General features: G+C 38.4%; 1 protein-coding gene across 3 annotated transcripts in view; it reads left to right on the forward strand.

Annotated features, from left to right (window-relative positions):
* The window catches only part of LOC135173107 (semaphorin-1A), a 44,946-nt gene that overhangs the window by 14,435 nt on the left and 14,449 nt on the right, over positions 1–16,062 (forward strand). For all 3 annotated transcript variants that reach the window (XR_010301249.1, XM_064139735.1, XM_064139736.1), the window contains exons 3-6: positions 12,957–13,053; positions 13,569–13,978; positions 15,117–15,205; positions 15,797–15,938. Coding sequence is in view for 2 of the 3 variants with exons in the window: in XM_064139735.1 (XP_063995805.1) it covers positions 12,957–13,053; positions 13,569–13,978; positions 15,117–15,205; positions 15,797–15,938 (738 nt within the window). In the remaining variant the exon portion in view is untranslated. The remainder of the gene's footprint in view (positions 1–12,956; positions 13,054–13,568; positions 13,979–15,116; positions 15,206–15,796; positions 15,939–16,062) is intronic.

Consider the following 16,062-nt stretch of genomic DNA (forward strand, 5'->3'; position numbering starts at 1 on the left):
AGTAAGTTCTGAAATAACCAATGGATAAATAAGTCATCTCGTCGTGATGGACATAAAAGTCTCTGAGAATAGTTTAATTAATCGTTTAACCTCTGCATGTGTAGATTCTTTTTTCTATTTGTGACTACTGAACACGTATATCAGCAGCAGGTATAAATGACATTCTCAGTTAGGATGATAATATCGGTTTAATACTGGAGATATATTGTTGATATTATTGGAACCGATCGCTTTGGAGAAGATGGGTATTTGTGATTCACCTACAATAGACAGCTGACTCGTCACGTTTCATCTTGCACGGAGGAACATATTCAGTTAAAATTACGAGACGATTCACCTTATCATCCATAATGGGAAAATGTTAGCGGATAGTTTTATAGGAAATTAAGAAATTAAAAAAAATGTACAACAATCGATAAAATAGATTGGCAGACATTTTGAGTGATTTGATACAAGGGCATTGTTATTTGAGAGATTTTTTAGCTCTGGGAAAATCCGATGGCCTGGCATTTTTTTTTATGTATATGTAGATATATATCCCCGGAATGACGCTCACCGCAGCTGTCTTTTTGTGCGTTGTCGCGTGAAAGTGTACTCGAAACAGATCGAGTGGCACTCTTTTATCCTCCCCTGAGTGGCAGAATTTATGTCTATGTACGTATAAATGGGCGTAACCTCTTTCAATCATTGTTGTGAAAAAAATACCCCGCTTTAATTAACAGAGAAAAGGCGTGTGTGCAAAGTTTGTAGGAAAAAAGAAGCCAAGTGCAGATTGGATGATTCAACAGTGAAACAGCGGAGGGCAATTTGTGATGAAAGTAAAAAAAAAGAAAAAAACTGAGGGGAAAATCAAGTTGATGATGGAGTGGTGGGAGTCATTAATGGAACGAATGTAATGTCAACTTATCCTCATTTTTACTGTTCAATCAACGAATACGTCCACCATCCACTCATCCTGGCAAACTGATTCTAAACACGTATACGCTTCGTCCCCTTAGCCTCCGGGAAATTGTTCGTATCGAAATTGGCTTATCACCGAAAAAGAAAAGTATGAATAATTCAACGCTGGCTTGTACTGTACTCACAGTGGTTCTTGCCGAGGACCACTTATTTTGGGATGCTAGGGAGCCCTTCTTCCTGCAAGGTCGCTTCCCGACAATGGAGTCAGCCGGCTAGAAAGCACCGGACGCACTTTTTTTTTTTTTCTCCCGGTCGTACCGTATTTTCTAATAATAATTTTCCCTTGAGTCATTCTGGCTTTCGCAATTCATCCTGAGAGAAAGGGGAATCACTTTCAATTGGACAAAGTGGTTGTACTTAGGAGATAATCAAACCAATAGTCATCCTAGGATTATTCACATTGAAGTGCTTGGAAAACTGATATTTTACCGACAAATATCGGAATAGATTGTACAAGCAGAACTGGAGTATCAGAGCCCAGTGATGCTGGATCACTCCGTGAAAATAATGAAGCACATCTGCGTGATAGCCTGTAATCACCCAGTCCAGGTTCATCAAAGAGGTCAAACTGATGACATCCCTTCTGTCCCCGTTATTTTCAATAGAAAAATTTTTCCCCCATTTCCAAATTGGAGAACTAGTATTGCCACGTGGTAGACAAGTCAATATGGGAAAAAAGCAATGGCGGAATAGGCGCTTGCGCGCGAGTCACCCTCCGCTGTCGTTCCTTTTACTTTCAGGTTATCGCACTTCACTGAGGGTTAACAATGAACGTGTCTTTCCCCTACTCCTTCAACATTTTTTTTCCTTACCCTCTTCTTCGTTTCAGTTTGCAATGTGCTGTCTTCCTCGTTGCCTTAGACGATCCTAGTGAAAAGTTTGAGTCGGTGCAATCCATGTCTAATCGAGCGTGTGCCAAGGCAACTGGATCGATACAAATCCGTCCACTCTTCTGCTGATGCTATGTCTTTTTTACAATCCCATGTTTTTCTCACAGCCTTTTCTTCAATCATTAGTTTTCCCTTATGCTACAAGCCTACATGGCTTTTCCTTTGATAAACCTGATGGCGTCTGTAATTTTTCGCCGATTAATATATATTTCCTGAAATAGATGTGAGAAATACTAAAGTGAATCCTGAAAATTTCTGGAAAATATCAAGATTAACAGCAGTATTCGTGGATATTCATAGTTAATATTTGGATTAAAAGATAATCAATTATGGATAAGGTTTCTTCCTGTGAGGAAGCTTCTATTTTCGCCAACTCGCTGAGAATCATCAGCCAGATCCGTTCACTTTTTCCCTCAAGCTGTGTCCCTTTTTTACCATCACATGTTTTCGTTGCCTTCTTTTCTTCTATCATTGTCTTTCACTTATGTCGCTGTATTTCACTCAGACAAACCTGATAGCTTCTGGTATTTTTGTTACGGTAATGGATTTTTTAGGAGATCGATGAGAAACATTAACGAGCTGATGTACATCCTGAATATTTCTAGAGAATATCAAGAATAGCAGTATTGTGGTTAAACATTTATATTATACGGCTGGATGAATAGATAAGGAACTTGTTTGTCTGTGAGAAAGCTTCTGTTCTTGTCAAGTCCTAGTGGCAAATGATGAGTCAAATGGAATCACTCTTCTGGTCATTGATTTTCACACATGGATTTTCATACTCTTGGTGCAGGGCTCTCACATCCCCAATGGCTTTGGATATTTTTACCAACTTAATGTATTCCACTTGAGATGAATAACAAGCATTACTGATCTCGGAATTATTCGTGAATATAGAAAGTTAATTTAGCGCTTAGATTGAGAGATAGGAAAGTTGTTTCCTCCTCTGAGGAAGCTTCTATTCTTGTCAATACTTTTCTGCGACACTTTCAGAGGAAACCATCCACTCTTGTGCTGATGCTGTCTCTTTGCTATTCCCATGTTCCTATTACAGTCTTTTCTTCTGCCACTGATTTTCACTTATTTTCGTTGCTACGGGATTTTCCGCGCGACAATTCCCAGGACTTCCATTATTTTTGTTAGACGTTGATGTAACATTGATTCTTCATCAAATTCATGAATAAATCCAGATCTGAGTATGTGCGCCACTTCTAACCGCTCTCAATAAATATCATAGGACTTTCTTGAGAAAAGTTAAAGCCAATTGGCTGGGTTCAAGTCACATTTCAAAGACTTCATGGTGTAGTAAAATATAATCGTTATTGAACGACTAGAAATATTTTTAATTCAATGAGAAAGTGTTCACCGCGACCGCCAAATTGGCACTTACTGGCACATCGCCATATTCCCTCTGTTCCAATTGCTGTCACTCGTAATTTAGAGCAAGCTGACCTATCACAATTTTTGACAGTATTTCAATTTTTCGGGCTATGGTTTATAGCTCTCCTTTTCAGAAGAGATTCCACTCCAAGCTAATGCTCACTTTTAAATGTTCAAAAAATTGAAGCTATCCCGTTAGAGATAAAAATGAAACTGGAAGCGTGAGGAATTGTATCGTCGACACATCATCAAAATATGAAGAAAGAGGAGCAACTGGAGTAAGCGAGAGAGGTAGATCAAAGCTAGGTTATCTCTCGGATTGTTCCATTGTCTGGAATGAAAGCATTCGTTCGCTCTTGCGATATATCGTTGGACAAAAAGCCGGAGGATGAAATAACATGAGAGTCGTATAAACTTTATAAATTAAAAACGAAGGAACTCTTTCATTGCAAATCGGCTTGATTGTGGGGCGAGGGGGGTTGAATCCTTTCTTCAAACTTTATCTGCCATTTTCCAGGCCTTTTTTTGTCATTGACGGTATAAAGATATCGTTGCAGTGACGTGTCCTCCCTTTATTCCATTGAAATTGAAAATTTATTCTCTAAACAGGGTGCCAACTGGCGTATCCACTATAAATATCGATAAATCTTCCATCGTTGGTCAGCTGACGGGGCTTTCTCCACATCCCTTACATACACATGATACCACCATACCACTATGCACTATGATAATGCAACATATATTGCTTCGGTCCTGCGCGTATGCGAGATATTCCGTAAACGTGTTTTACCCACTGCACATCTATCTGTACGTCTGAGCAAGCCATGACCACCACCTTCCCTCCCTTGCATCTCCCTTTTCCACTGGAAACTAGGCGCTAATATCAGCTCAGAGGTCGTATATATTCACACGTATAGCTGCTTACTATGTACATATACAAGGTCTACATCAGGACTGAATACATCTGCACTTGTACAATTTAGCGAAATAGCCTAGGACATGGAAGCTTCTTTGGAGAGAGTTCAATGGGATGAAGCAGCCCAAATATTTCCTTTTCTTTCTCAGTTCAAAGCCTATTTTTCAATATTCAAAAATAGCCCTGATTTATTCTAATTGCATCACTCAATTCTCTGTTATTGTCGATCGAAGTCAGACAGCGGTGGAAAAATAATTTCAGGAGGCAAATTGGGGAGTTGAGGGGATGATGTCATGCATATACAGACATTGAAAACCCCCCGAGAGACACTGGGCCAGACACGGGATGATACACCGCATGGTCATAAAGACAAAGAGAAGCGATCTGCGTAAATCGTAGGAAGGAAGAAATTGCTGTGAAAATTGAAAAGAAAACAGCAGTTGTAACAAAAGTACGTGAAAAAGTGTGAGAACTCACACCAATCTTCACGAGACCACGTGACGAGTCGCCATTTTTCAGATGAGAGTTGAAAAAAATATCGTCAAAGACAGAGAGACACCGCGGGGGTTGAGGGGTGAGTCAGAGAGGGAAAAAAAACTTGAGTTACGGAAGGAGCGCGAGGGGCGGGGGTGAGAGTCCGAAATATCACGAATGCTGGCGAATGAACACGAGTAGACGCTGGGGTACCGCGGCTGGGAGGGTGAGGGGGTCTGCACATTGCTCCCTCTTTTGGTCGTGGTCCTCAGTTGCTGCGAATTGCGATCAATACCCAACCACCACTATCCAACACGCGGCGGCGTGGTGCGCCAAGAGAGCACAAAGTTATGCACGCGGTATTTTGGGGGTCACCCATCGGCGTTGGATACAGCAATGTGGAGGTTGAAAGCAGCGGTTCGAAGGGGGATGAAGAGAGTGGGCTTAAGTGACGCTGGGTAATAGAAGACGAGGGGGTAAAGAGACGTCTGTGTGTATACCGCAGTATCCCCTAACCCTCGGCATTCTCGATATCTTGACTTCCGTTTTTCGGGGGTCTTCATTCGCTTTATCTGCCACTGCATTTTCTCCTCCCTTATCGTCACCTTCCTAGGGCCATTTTTGATAAACGGAGGATTCACAAGAATGGACGACCTCTAATCGATAATATATCCTCAGGGAATGGAGCTATTTTGACGCGTCGGGGGTTATTTTCAAGCGTGAAAAATATTTTGAGAATGAAAGAAGATTTGCAGTTCTACTTCAGTCTACCCTTATTTTTAAGGAAAGCAGGAAAAATTTTAATTCCCTTCATTAAATAATATAGGAATACTATAAATGGAATGAAAACAGCTCGATCTTCCTATTGTTTTTCTTTTTTCACTAACATTTTTCAATTTTTTTACATTCTCCAACAATCGGTGTTTATTGAAACATCACCCATTCCTATTTTGGACAATCTCCTTTCAGATTCAATTATTGTTGACGATAACCGATGGTTCACATGTTTTGAGGGAATTTCCGAGCCTCACTCGACGTGGATACGAAATATTCATGGATATTGGGTGGAATTATTTAACAGAGCGGTGGAAATTGAGATTCCAGGAACGATGGTAACGATGAATTCATCTGTACGGACCAACCTCTTTGTGTTCTTTTTATCTAGCAATCAATGTGTGAGAAAGACAGAAGGATTTCGTCGATAGTTTCTTTCACAATGTGTGGTGGCCCATTCCTCTCGCTTACATCTCTCCTCTGCCCGTTCGATTGGATTTTGCGGTAGTTGTAAGGCAGGAATACTGTTAGGGCTCGTTTTCCGGCAATCGATATGACCTGATCAGAGACTGGGGGAAGATGAATTCGTGGGATTTACTGCACGTGCCGGCTATGTATTGCAATCAATAAGTACGATGGACGATTTTTGTCATTCTACTTTGGCTATGCTTGAAGAAGCTTGACTATTCCGCATTCACTGTCTAGTTGGCATTAGACAATCAGTCGTTGGGAAGTCTTCCATAACATTTTTCTAATTTAGAATAAAAATTGATTATTGTTGGGGTAGGAGAAGAGCTCGATAAAGACTGCAATGTATATATATATTCCTTTAAATGAATTTTTAATATGTTGACTTGTAGAGGATATATTCACAAAGATCTTTTGTTTCAGTTTCACTCACTCTGTAAACACTTTTCCTTATGGTTACTCAGTCGTGAGAAAACTCGTAAAATAATTTCTCACCATCTTCAATTCAAACTAAACTCAGTAAAAACAAATTAATGTTTGAATTGTTTCAAAAATTCCGTGGCTCGGTAGCAATTACCGAAGCTCGTTAACATCAATAGAATTCTTCTATCAATGGGGTGGAAAATCCTGCCAATTCAAGTCAATGTCGTCGTAGCGTCATCTAATTCATCCTGAAATATCCGCTTTCATTGGAAGCAAAGAAATGATAATAGCATTATGAGATTTTCTCCTCATCACAAATTTGTAAAGAATTAATACATATTCATTTACCCTGGGTGAAGTTCCGCTATTATCCGCAGAGTAGATCTCAAACTTTCACCCCTGCTTTTTTTTTCTTCGAGGGAGGGGGAGGCTTCATCTCTCAGAGAACTTCACTTCACCCGGAATTATACAAATGTGCAGCTGTTCCATTCGCACTCTCCTATCGTTAATTATTTAAGAAGCCTCTTTTTTTCATTTATATATATGTATATATATATATCGTGCAACAGTGCAAAATACATTTCAACTGATCTCTGACACTTCACGTACATTCCCCATGGGCACTGAGGATGATTCGTTCAACACATTGATCCCCTCTGATCTCTCTGAGAAGAACGCACTGGAGTTGTCACCCCTTGGAAATGACCCCGACAAGGGTCCCTCCACCCCTAATCCATTAGCCATCAGATCGGGGAATTGCAGTCTAGGCGGTGGCTACCAACTCTTGTTCTCGAAAAGGTCAATTTAACATTCCGTTCGGGTGACTACTTCAACATCTCCATCAACTCAATCGGATTTAACTGTAGCATTTGCCTGCGTTAAATTCATGGTCAATAATATATTCATGTCGAGAGAAAAATATTCCCAAGTAATACCACAAGGTCTTTAAAATTAATGAATACTTTCCGAGAGGTTCGTTGTAAGTACATCATCAAGTCTAGCTTTCCACAATTTCATGGAAAATCACCAGTGAAAGTATCAATAATTATCAGCTGAATACTGTGTTGACTATATGAAAAATTTTCAGTTAAAATTAAGTAATTATACACATAATCCATAAACGAAAACCATTTTAGTTTGCTTTTGTGGAAATGGAAGAGTGCCGGCTATAATTCTGAAACATTGACATTTTTCAACTGCTGTTGTTAGCTCTCTAATTGAGATCACCCTCGAATCGTTCAGCAAAACCAACTGGGGAAACCCAGCACTCGAAGAGGCTATTTAGTGGACAAATGATAATGGAGATACTGTCAAGCAGACAAATGCGAGCTAATGTACGTGGGTCAGCTCCACCCCCCATTGGAATAACCAATATCTTTCGGGAATTTCCACCGAATGGTTACGAATCTCGTATCAGGTCAATATAAAGCTGAAATAGGCTTGGTCAAAGAGATATAGAGAATAGGGATTTAATTACGAGGAAAAGCTTGGAATACAAATGCCCCAAATATTCTTCACATCTTCATTTTCGTTCAATATGTGAATTTTTCATTAGATTTTTCCGTAAAAATCGACAATAGTGATCCTGAATTCAAAACCTCGTAAAATCTTCATACTTTACGTTTTTACCGAACATTTTGCCGATAATAATAGCCAGACTTAATGGATTTTACACGGAGAGAAGTTTTTCATAAAAATTATCCTACCGTACCATATAATGAGTCATCGAAATTTCATTATGACACATAATTTGACTCGTTCAATCCAATAATTTTTATTATTATGAGAATAACATTGACCAAGCCTAAAAATGAATTTAATAGTTATTTATTCAGTGTTACCAAGTTTTGAGAGATAACAATTATAGAACCCCGCCGAGTCCCAGTTCTCGATTGCTAAATTATGAATGAGCGGTGATGACGAGAATTTCCATAAAATCTCTTTTATAAAGCACAGTTCAAGGTGTAATAACATTCAAGGCAAAAATCTGCCATTCCCATTCATTGATAACTTATCTTAAACCCATTGTACTTAGCTCCTTTTCTTATTTTGCTACAATATAGATTTATATAGCGTAGCTTGTGTTGCTGTATCCGAATTATTGAATTCAAGAATCATCAACTTCGTAGTGGCTAGGACGGTGAAATGTGTGACGTGATAAGAAGGGATCTCTACCCAATACATCACACCCCTCGGTGTCTCCTAATCATGTTTGCCGATCTGAACTCAATCAGAAGTCCTCGCTTTCTCATTTAGTCAGCACCAAAGGCCGGATTTCAATTAAGACTGTAATTCAAATCCGATGATCCCTCACGAGAGCAGAAAAATCATGTGATTAAATTTTTAGCATCCTTTACTGTCAATGACCCAGTCATTGGCGCCCTTTGTCTTCCTCGTAATGGTGAATTTAGTATATCAAGTAATTAATTTATAGTATTTTTAATATTCAAAATTCGCATTTGGTTAAATAAAGGGCAAAATTAATTAATTCAAATCCATTGAAAAAAATTACTCTGTACCAGTATTTGCCAGATGCAAAAGAAGTCGGAACTTCATGTGCCAGTCACTGCCAGTCCCTGGAGCTAGTCTATGACAGGTAAAAAAAGGCCCGTAACATCGCGCGTAGAAAAAAAAATTTGTCTGAATATTTTCCAGAAATATTCTATAGAGAGCTTATTCAAGAATATCGTTGAAAGTAAAATTCAGGCTCCTTAGTGTAATAAAATATTGTTTTGCAAAAAATATTTTTAGATCACCAGGAAAATTGTCAATACACCTTCTAATGGAGACACTTTACTTCTTAAAGCTAAAAGTAAGTGATTCTGCGATACTGTCCAATGATTAAGTTATTTTCCCAGTAAATGAACTGGCCAATGACAGAAAATTTGATGTAGGTCCTGGGGTGAGTCAGAAGATCATAAGGTCATAAGATCTCCTACCCCAATGATGCACATATATTTGTACAATTAATATATCTCAGACGATCAGTAATGACTGGGCCTTTTTCATGCGTTCAATCCTCCCTTCAGACAATTTTTTGTGCACGAGAGTTACCAGCTGGTCACGCATATCCAGGTATTCGTCACGCTCAAAGCCACTCAACTCTCAGAATAGATCCAATTTGTATCGTTAATATCACTGATGAAAATCCAAATAACTGGTGCCTTCCACCCGAGGCATTATGACGTGAATAGCTATGATTAAAGTTTGTCCATTACAATGCCAAATACTAAATGGCTGAAAGCATTGAGGGAAATACCTGCTGGATCCAGAGAAGCATAATGGCAATGTCAGTGTAGTGGCAGAGATGGTAATCGACGAAGATGGTTAAGAAGTGGTTGTACAGCTCAGTAAAGCACAGAAAACATGTCAGAGCGCCCATGCCGCGGTGTGTTATTGATCGAGTGCTCCTCGTGCGCGCTATACACCTATTTCCCACCATCCCCTATCCACTGTACTCAGTTTCGAATACCAACTCCCTCTTGGAATTCTACCACGGGCGCGCCACACACCACTCAGAAATGGCCCTTAAGGCTCAACTCCCCCTGCGTCCCTTCCTTCCTCTCTCTCCTCCTCACCACTGTATGCACACATATTTGGACATACCTTTCCACCCCTTCCCCCTCCCCCCCGGAATTGTTCCAATCCAATTTACGAATTGGAAATGACCAGTGCAATGTCATCGGCAATTTCAACATTTCATTTTGAAGGTTTTCCTTTCGATGAGTAATCTTCGTTGGCATATGGGGAATTAGGTCGATGATATTAATCGGAAAGAAGTCATTAGATAAGTTTTCTGGGGATTGTGATGAGGAAGTTCAACTTCCATGTCTAGGAGTTCGAACTCGAGCTTAATTGTGGTATCATTAATGTACGGATAATTGATTCGCCTGCTGCTCTCAGTGAAGATGCTGAACTCTCTCTGTTCATTTAATCTTCAACTCAATTTTTATAAGAGATGAGTAAAATTGTATGTAAATTTGTATTTGTTATTCTTCTAATCTAATTTGTAAACTGGAAATCACCAGTAACAGGTGCAATCTTATCCGAAGGGTTTTCCTTCCATCGCATGGCCTTCGTTAGGATATCTTGAATTAGGTTGACGATATTAATCAGGAAGGAGTTTTCTGAGGATACTGATGAGAAATTCCATCTTCGATACCAGCTCGATCGAACCCAAGTTTAATTCTGAGATCATTAATGTAGCACTAGCTGCTCGGATATTGCTTCCAGGAAAGAGAGTGAATCTTCTTGGTTGTGGGCACCGGAGTTGCCTTTCTTTCCATTTTTCAATCTATCTCTCGAAAAACCAGATGTTCTTCAGATAATAGTGCGAGATGAGTCAACTAGGTGGTGATGTCATTGTTCGGGAAGAAGCGCTCACTGGTCGTCCTCATTTACGACCTATGGAGAGTGAGTGATCCCTCGGAACAATGCTCTAATTTTATGCCCTCATTTGCTGCTGTCATTGAGCCAGCTACTTCAGCGCTGTGCAGCCCAGACTGTTGCTGGCTTCTTCTCAAACCATCTTGACGTTTCTCCTTCCTCCATTACAATTGATTAAAAAAATCTTCACTAATGACACTATCCATAAGTGAAGCCCTGCATATCAGGTTGAACAATTACTCGTGTAAAATCTCTGGTTGGACTGGAGTTTCATACGTACAAGTGTCACTGGATATCTTGCATAACAACGTACCATCTAATTGCCTCGTCATCCATCCCTTCGCCGCAACAGACATGAAGATGTATAATTGAGATTAAGCCAAGAAGGGATTGTGCCACTGTCCAATGGACACAGCTGCCCGCCTGTCTAAATTATCATCAGGTGCCTGGAGAGCATCGCACTGGACATTAAGTGATCGATTCACTATTGATTTACAGCAATGGAGTAAATTCATCCATATAAAATGAATTCAGGGGGTAATTAACCAAGTAGCGTTTTTAATGAATTGACTATTAGCTGTGCGTTCAATCGCTGCACCGCTTTATTTCCATTACCAAAATGTACCTCCTCCAAATAATCTAATATAAAGGTTTTTATTATTTTAAACATTTTTCAAAGGATCCTATCGTGCTCCATCTCCTCCTACTTTAGATATTGGCTTGGTTGTACGTATGAGTGTGGAGAACTCAGAAGTGAGAAATTTCCTCCTCGAGTGTACACAATATCCACGTTCTATTTGTCATGAAAACTCCTGGGACCTTGCTTTTCTCATCTAGTTGGCTTTTTTACAAACTTCAAACTGTCCATTTCGGTTGGCATCACTACTACTTTATCCTCTCTCCTTCCTATTCTTTATTCTACATTTTTTGTTTATTCTTTTTGTCATCATTCTTTCTTCTCAATTCATCTCGTTTTTCTCTTGCTGTCCATCAATCTTATTGTCCCACTCGACAATTCTCGGGAAATGGAGAATGTCGGAATATGGGAAATTCATTTTGAGACGACTGAGAGAGAGAAAGAGAGGAGGAAAAGGTTTTTAATCTTCCTGATCGAATATTGGAGATTGGTGATTAGGATTTCATGTCAACTTGGAGATGGAGGATCTGTTGATTGGTTGTATTGAACTATCTGTTAAAGCTGGAAAGCAATACGCCAGACAGCAGTGTTATACCAAAAACTTTAGAACCATTTCAAATGCAACTTGGAACAAACTACGAATACGCCAGTAACTTTCTACCGCAGTCGAGGGGAGATACATTGGTCCGACGTCAGAAAGCCCCATTTACTTGGAAAACTATTGCTTCAAAATCCTTGCAATCAAGATATTGTCAAATCTCGTTGTCAACACGGAATTTCAAATCTGATATGATTTACAAGGAGAAAAATATTCAGTAATACTTTGAGAACTATTCACATAGTTCACAGTGAGAAATAATTTTCTCGACATTTTCCTAGGAATCAAGGAGAACAAGCCTCAAATATTATGTCAAGTCGGAAGTTCATCATCGAATAAAACCTAGATTGTTCCACAATGTGAAGAATAATTTTTAAATTGTTCTAAAGAGAAATTCAGACTCAGTCTGTTCACATCGGTAAAGAAAATTAATACCAAAAAAAGTTTTTAAAAATTGAAAAAACATTGATTTTTGTTCGTAAAAGATACATCAATGAAAACCCGATTTCTCCATGAAATTGACTAGCTTCGGTTCGTCGCATCACTTCTGATCTTCCCTAGATATTCAAAAAATAAATAAAAATTCCGAATCCAATTGCTACCGAAGAAACGACATCTCCATACTCAAAGGGAGCGTGATTCCGTTGTATATGTTGAATAGTGTCGAGAGACAGAAAACCACAAGGTCTCCTCAAACTTGGATTGCCGTGTCGTAAGCTCCTGCGATGTCGTCCCTGGATACTCGATCACATCTAATTTCAATCTACCTTGTGTATACACTAGATCAAACGACGCTAGCTTGTAATTGAATGGATGGACCAGATCAAATATGTAACTTCATCGAATTCCATAGAAATCTGGTGATTTTTTTTCGACATTGTTACAGAAACAGAAGGATGATTACATACCCAACTTTGCAGGAGAAATTTGAACGATCGAAATGATCAGTATAAAGTTTGTCCATCAACTATAGTGGAAGATTCTGGGCAAAAGCAAATATCAAAAGTTTTTAGGGTCTAAATTCCTAACAGTTTATGTTTGTATTTCCAGGTGCGGAGGATGTGTTCAGATTCACTGGAAACGAAACCCACACGGACTATTTCCGGCTGATGCTTAGGGACGGAAACTATCTTCTCATTGGTGGAAGGTAAGAAGTCGGTCTTTGATGCTGAACAGAAATCACAATAATAGTCGTAACTGTTCCCCCGGTTTTTTTTTTTATGGAAGGTTTTAAATAGTCCAGAATGATGGATCACGTGTTTTTCAAGAATGTTTACATGTTTGAGGAGCTAACCAGATGGAGAATCAATGCATCCTCAATGATAAATGGCCGAAAGCCCTACGGATGACAAAATAATTATTCAAAAATTAATTATCACGTTATAAATTCAAAAAGTCTGTTATGGAATTATTTTGTCATAATAATTCTTTTGTGAAGCGATAAAATGAATTAATCCACGTTTTAGAGGGTATTTATTTATCTCGTTTTATCCTTTTGCGACTGAATTTTGCGTCCCCGGTAATGATTGGCCGAAAATAATGAATATGATGATAATCATTCAATAATTAATTCTCAGATTCTAGATGTAGGAGCAAAAAATACTATTCACTTACTTATAACATGTGAGAATAAATAATAAGTAAATAATTTTCAATTCCCAGAAATTTGGTGCACAATCTCAGTTTAACTGACTTAACCGAGCAACAAAGATTAACCTGGTACTCATCCGAGAAAGACATTAAAATGTGTACTCTCAAGGGAAAGGAGGATGAAATATGCCAAAATTATATGAGAATAATGGCTAAAACAGGATCATCAAATTTATTAATCTGCGCGACAAATGCATTTAAGCCAATGTGCAGAGACTACGAGGTGCAGAGTGGAAATTACACAATGACCAATGAAAAGTCAGGGCAAGCGTTGTGCCCCTATGATCCACAGCAGAACAGCACATTTGTTTATGTTGATGGCGAACTTTATACGGGCACTGTCGCTGATTTTTCGGGAATGGACCCGATTATATACAGAGGGCCACTGCAAACTGAACAATATGACTCCATGAGTCTCAATGGTATGACCATCAATTACATATTTCGTTGTGTGACTGGAGAATGAAAATTACTGTTATTGAATGGGGCTTTAATGCCCTCATGATGACTTTTGGGTTCAGTTGCTTGCGGGAAAGGGGGGAAGGGGTCGAGTCTTTCATTGCCATCTGCTTAATTTGACCGTTCAAGAATGAATTATATATTGTCACATTTAACAACAATATCGCTACATTTTCATTAGTGAATTTTCTTCGATGAAAAAAAAATTCAACATTTTCTCTGAAGGATATCCAATAGGATATCTTTATAGGAGAAGAATAAATATTAAAAGATAAATATTTTTTATATACCAAAAAAATCATTACAGAGTTTTCCATAGGAAAAAATAAATATCGCTTGGATATACATAAAAATTTTCATGACAATGAGGTATTTATCAACTTGAAATGTGCTATTACATCTCTACTGCTGAAATATTTCCCTGAAAGAGATGACAGCGAACAACTAGACCGTTATTCCGAATTAAATTAACTACTACAATTTGTGTATGAAACAGTTATTAAACACCCACATGCGGAAGCCACAAACCCACATGTCGACCATATGAAAACATGCTTGTGTTTATTCATTTCAATTTCTGGACTGAATCACTCGTCAAATATATCTCACCAAAAACACCGCGAATCGCGCATTATATTTTTTGTCATTGTATTTACTTTGTTGAAGTGAATTGCTGAAAATATCAGTAATAATGCAGCATCTAAATCCCCCAAAGGCCCTTCTCATTTGGATAGATACATGTATATTGAGTAGCCAATATTCAGAGCATTCATGTCACAGAGTGAGTAGTGAGTAGCAGCACTATCGATCCCCAGCACAGTCGTGGGGGGATGAATTTTTAATTATTAACCGTCCAACATTGGGATTATGAAAATGTCCTCACTCCTGTCCCCCCACTAGTTAATAAATTGATAAAGTTGAAAATTTTCACGTTATTATCCCCCTTTTATTTTCATCATCGTTCGCAAGCGACAATATTGTATCTCGGGTTTTTAAATTCTATGGTCAAACTCTTTGTCTGTTTGTATTTTAAAGCGACATTCTTTTTTGGGTGGGGTTGCTTCATCTTTTAATCTTGAATATTAAATGCTCTTGTTGCAGCACCAAATTTCGTCAGTTCAATGACCCAGGGAGATTTCGTATATTTTTTCTTCCGAGAAACAGCAGTTGAACATATCAACTGTGGAAAGGTGAGCTATTACTTTTTCGACATACAGAAGAAAAATTTCATTATAAAGCCAAGTGAATTCGATGGAAAGTTCTGGTGAATTTTTTTTTAATGAAGTTGTTAGTGGGTTTTTGTCGATTTTGTAGACCAATTTCACAGCTGATCTGCGCTTTTTTAGTACAAAAATTTTCATGGAAAATATTCTGTAAAAAAATCTATGGCTTTTAATTTTCCCGTACAATTATTCGGTTCAAATATTTTCTGTACAAGTTCTTTGTCTATTTTTTTCATTCATTTTTTGTCAGTCAAAAAATTACAATTAAAATTCGTGTCGACGAATTTCTATATGAAATTTCATACTAAATAAAATTGTCCGGAAATAGGAATATCTCCTTCGTTATTGGAATAACTTTTATTCGAATTTTCCCATTCAAAAATATTGAATAGCGTAACTCTCCACCAGAAGCAGCTAAAAAATATTCCAATGGAAATCCCATAGAAATGCAATTTACTTTCGAATTTGCCGTGTTTTTTTTTCATGAAATATCCTCCTTCATGTTAGGGTAAAAAATATAATGAATACCAAATAACCAATAATAAATATTCATCGCAGGCTGTTTTCTCTCGTGTGGCGAGAGTCTGTAAATACGACCGAGGGGGTCCACATCGTTTTCGCAATAGATGGACCTCTTTCTTGAAGTCACGATTAAATTGCTCTGTCACCGGTGATTTCCCGTTCTATTTCAATGAAATACGTAAGTAAAGAATTATTTATCAGGAAATGTCGTTGGAAACGATTGATATGATCCCTTGACACACGACTGGTAAAAGCACGAATACCCCAGTCTACTGGAAATATTGGCACGTGTATTTATGGAT

Source organism: Diachasmimorpha longicaudata, chromosome 2, assembly GCF_034640455.1.
Source record: "Diachasmimorpha longicaudata isolate KC_UGA_2023 chromosome 2, iyDiaLong2, whole genome shotgun sequence".
Lineage (NCBI taxonomy): Eukaryota > Metazoa > Arthropoda > Insecta > Hymenoptera > Braconidae > Diachasmimorpha > Diachasmimorpha longicaudata.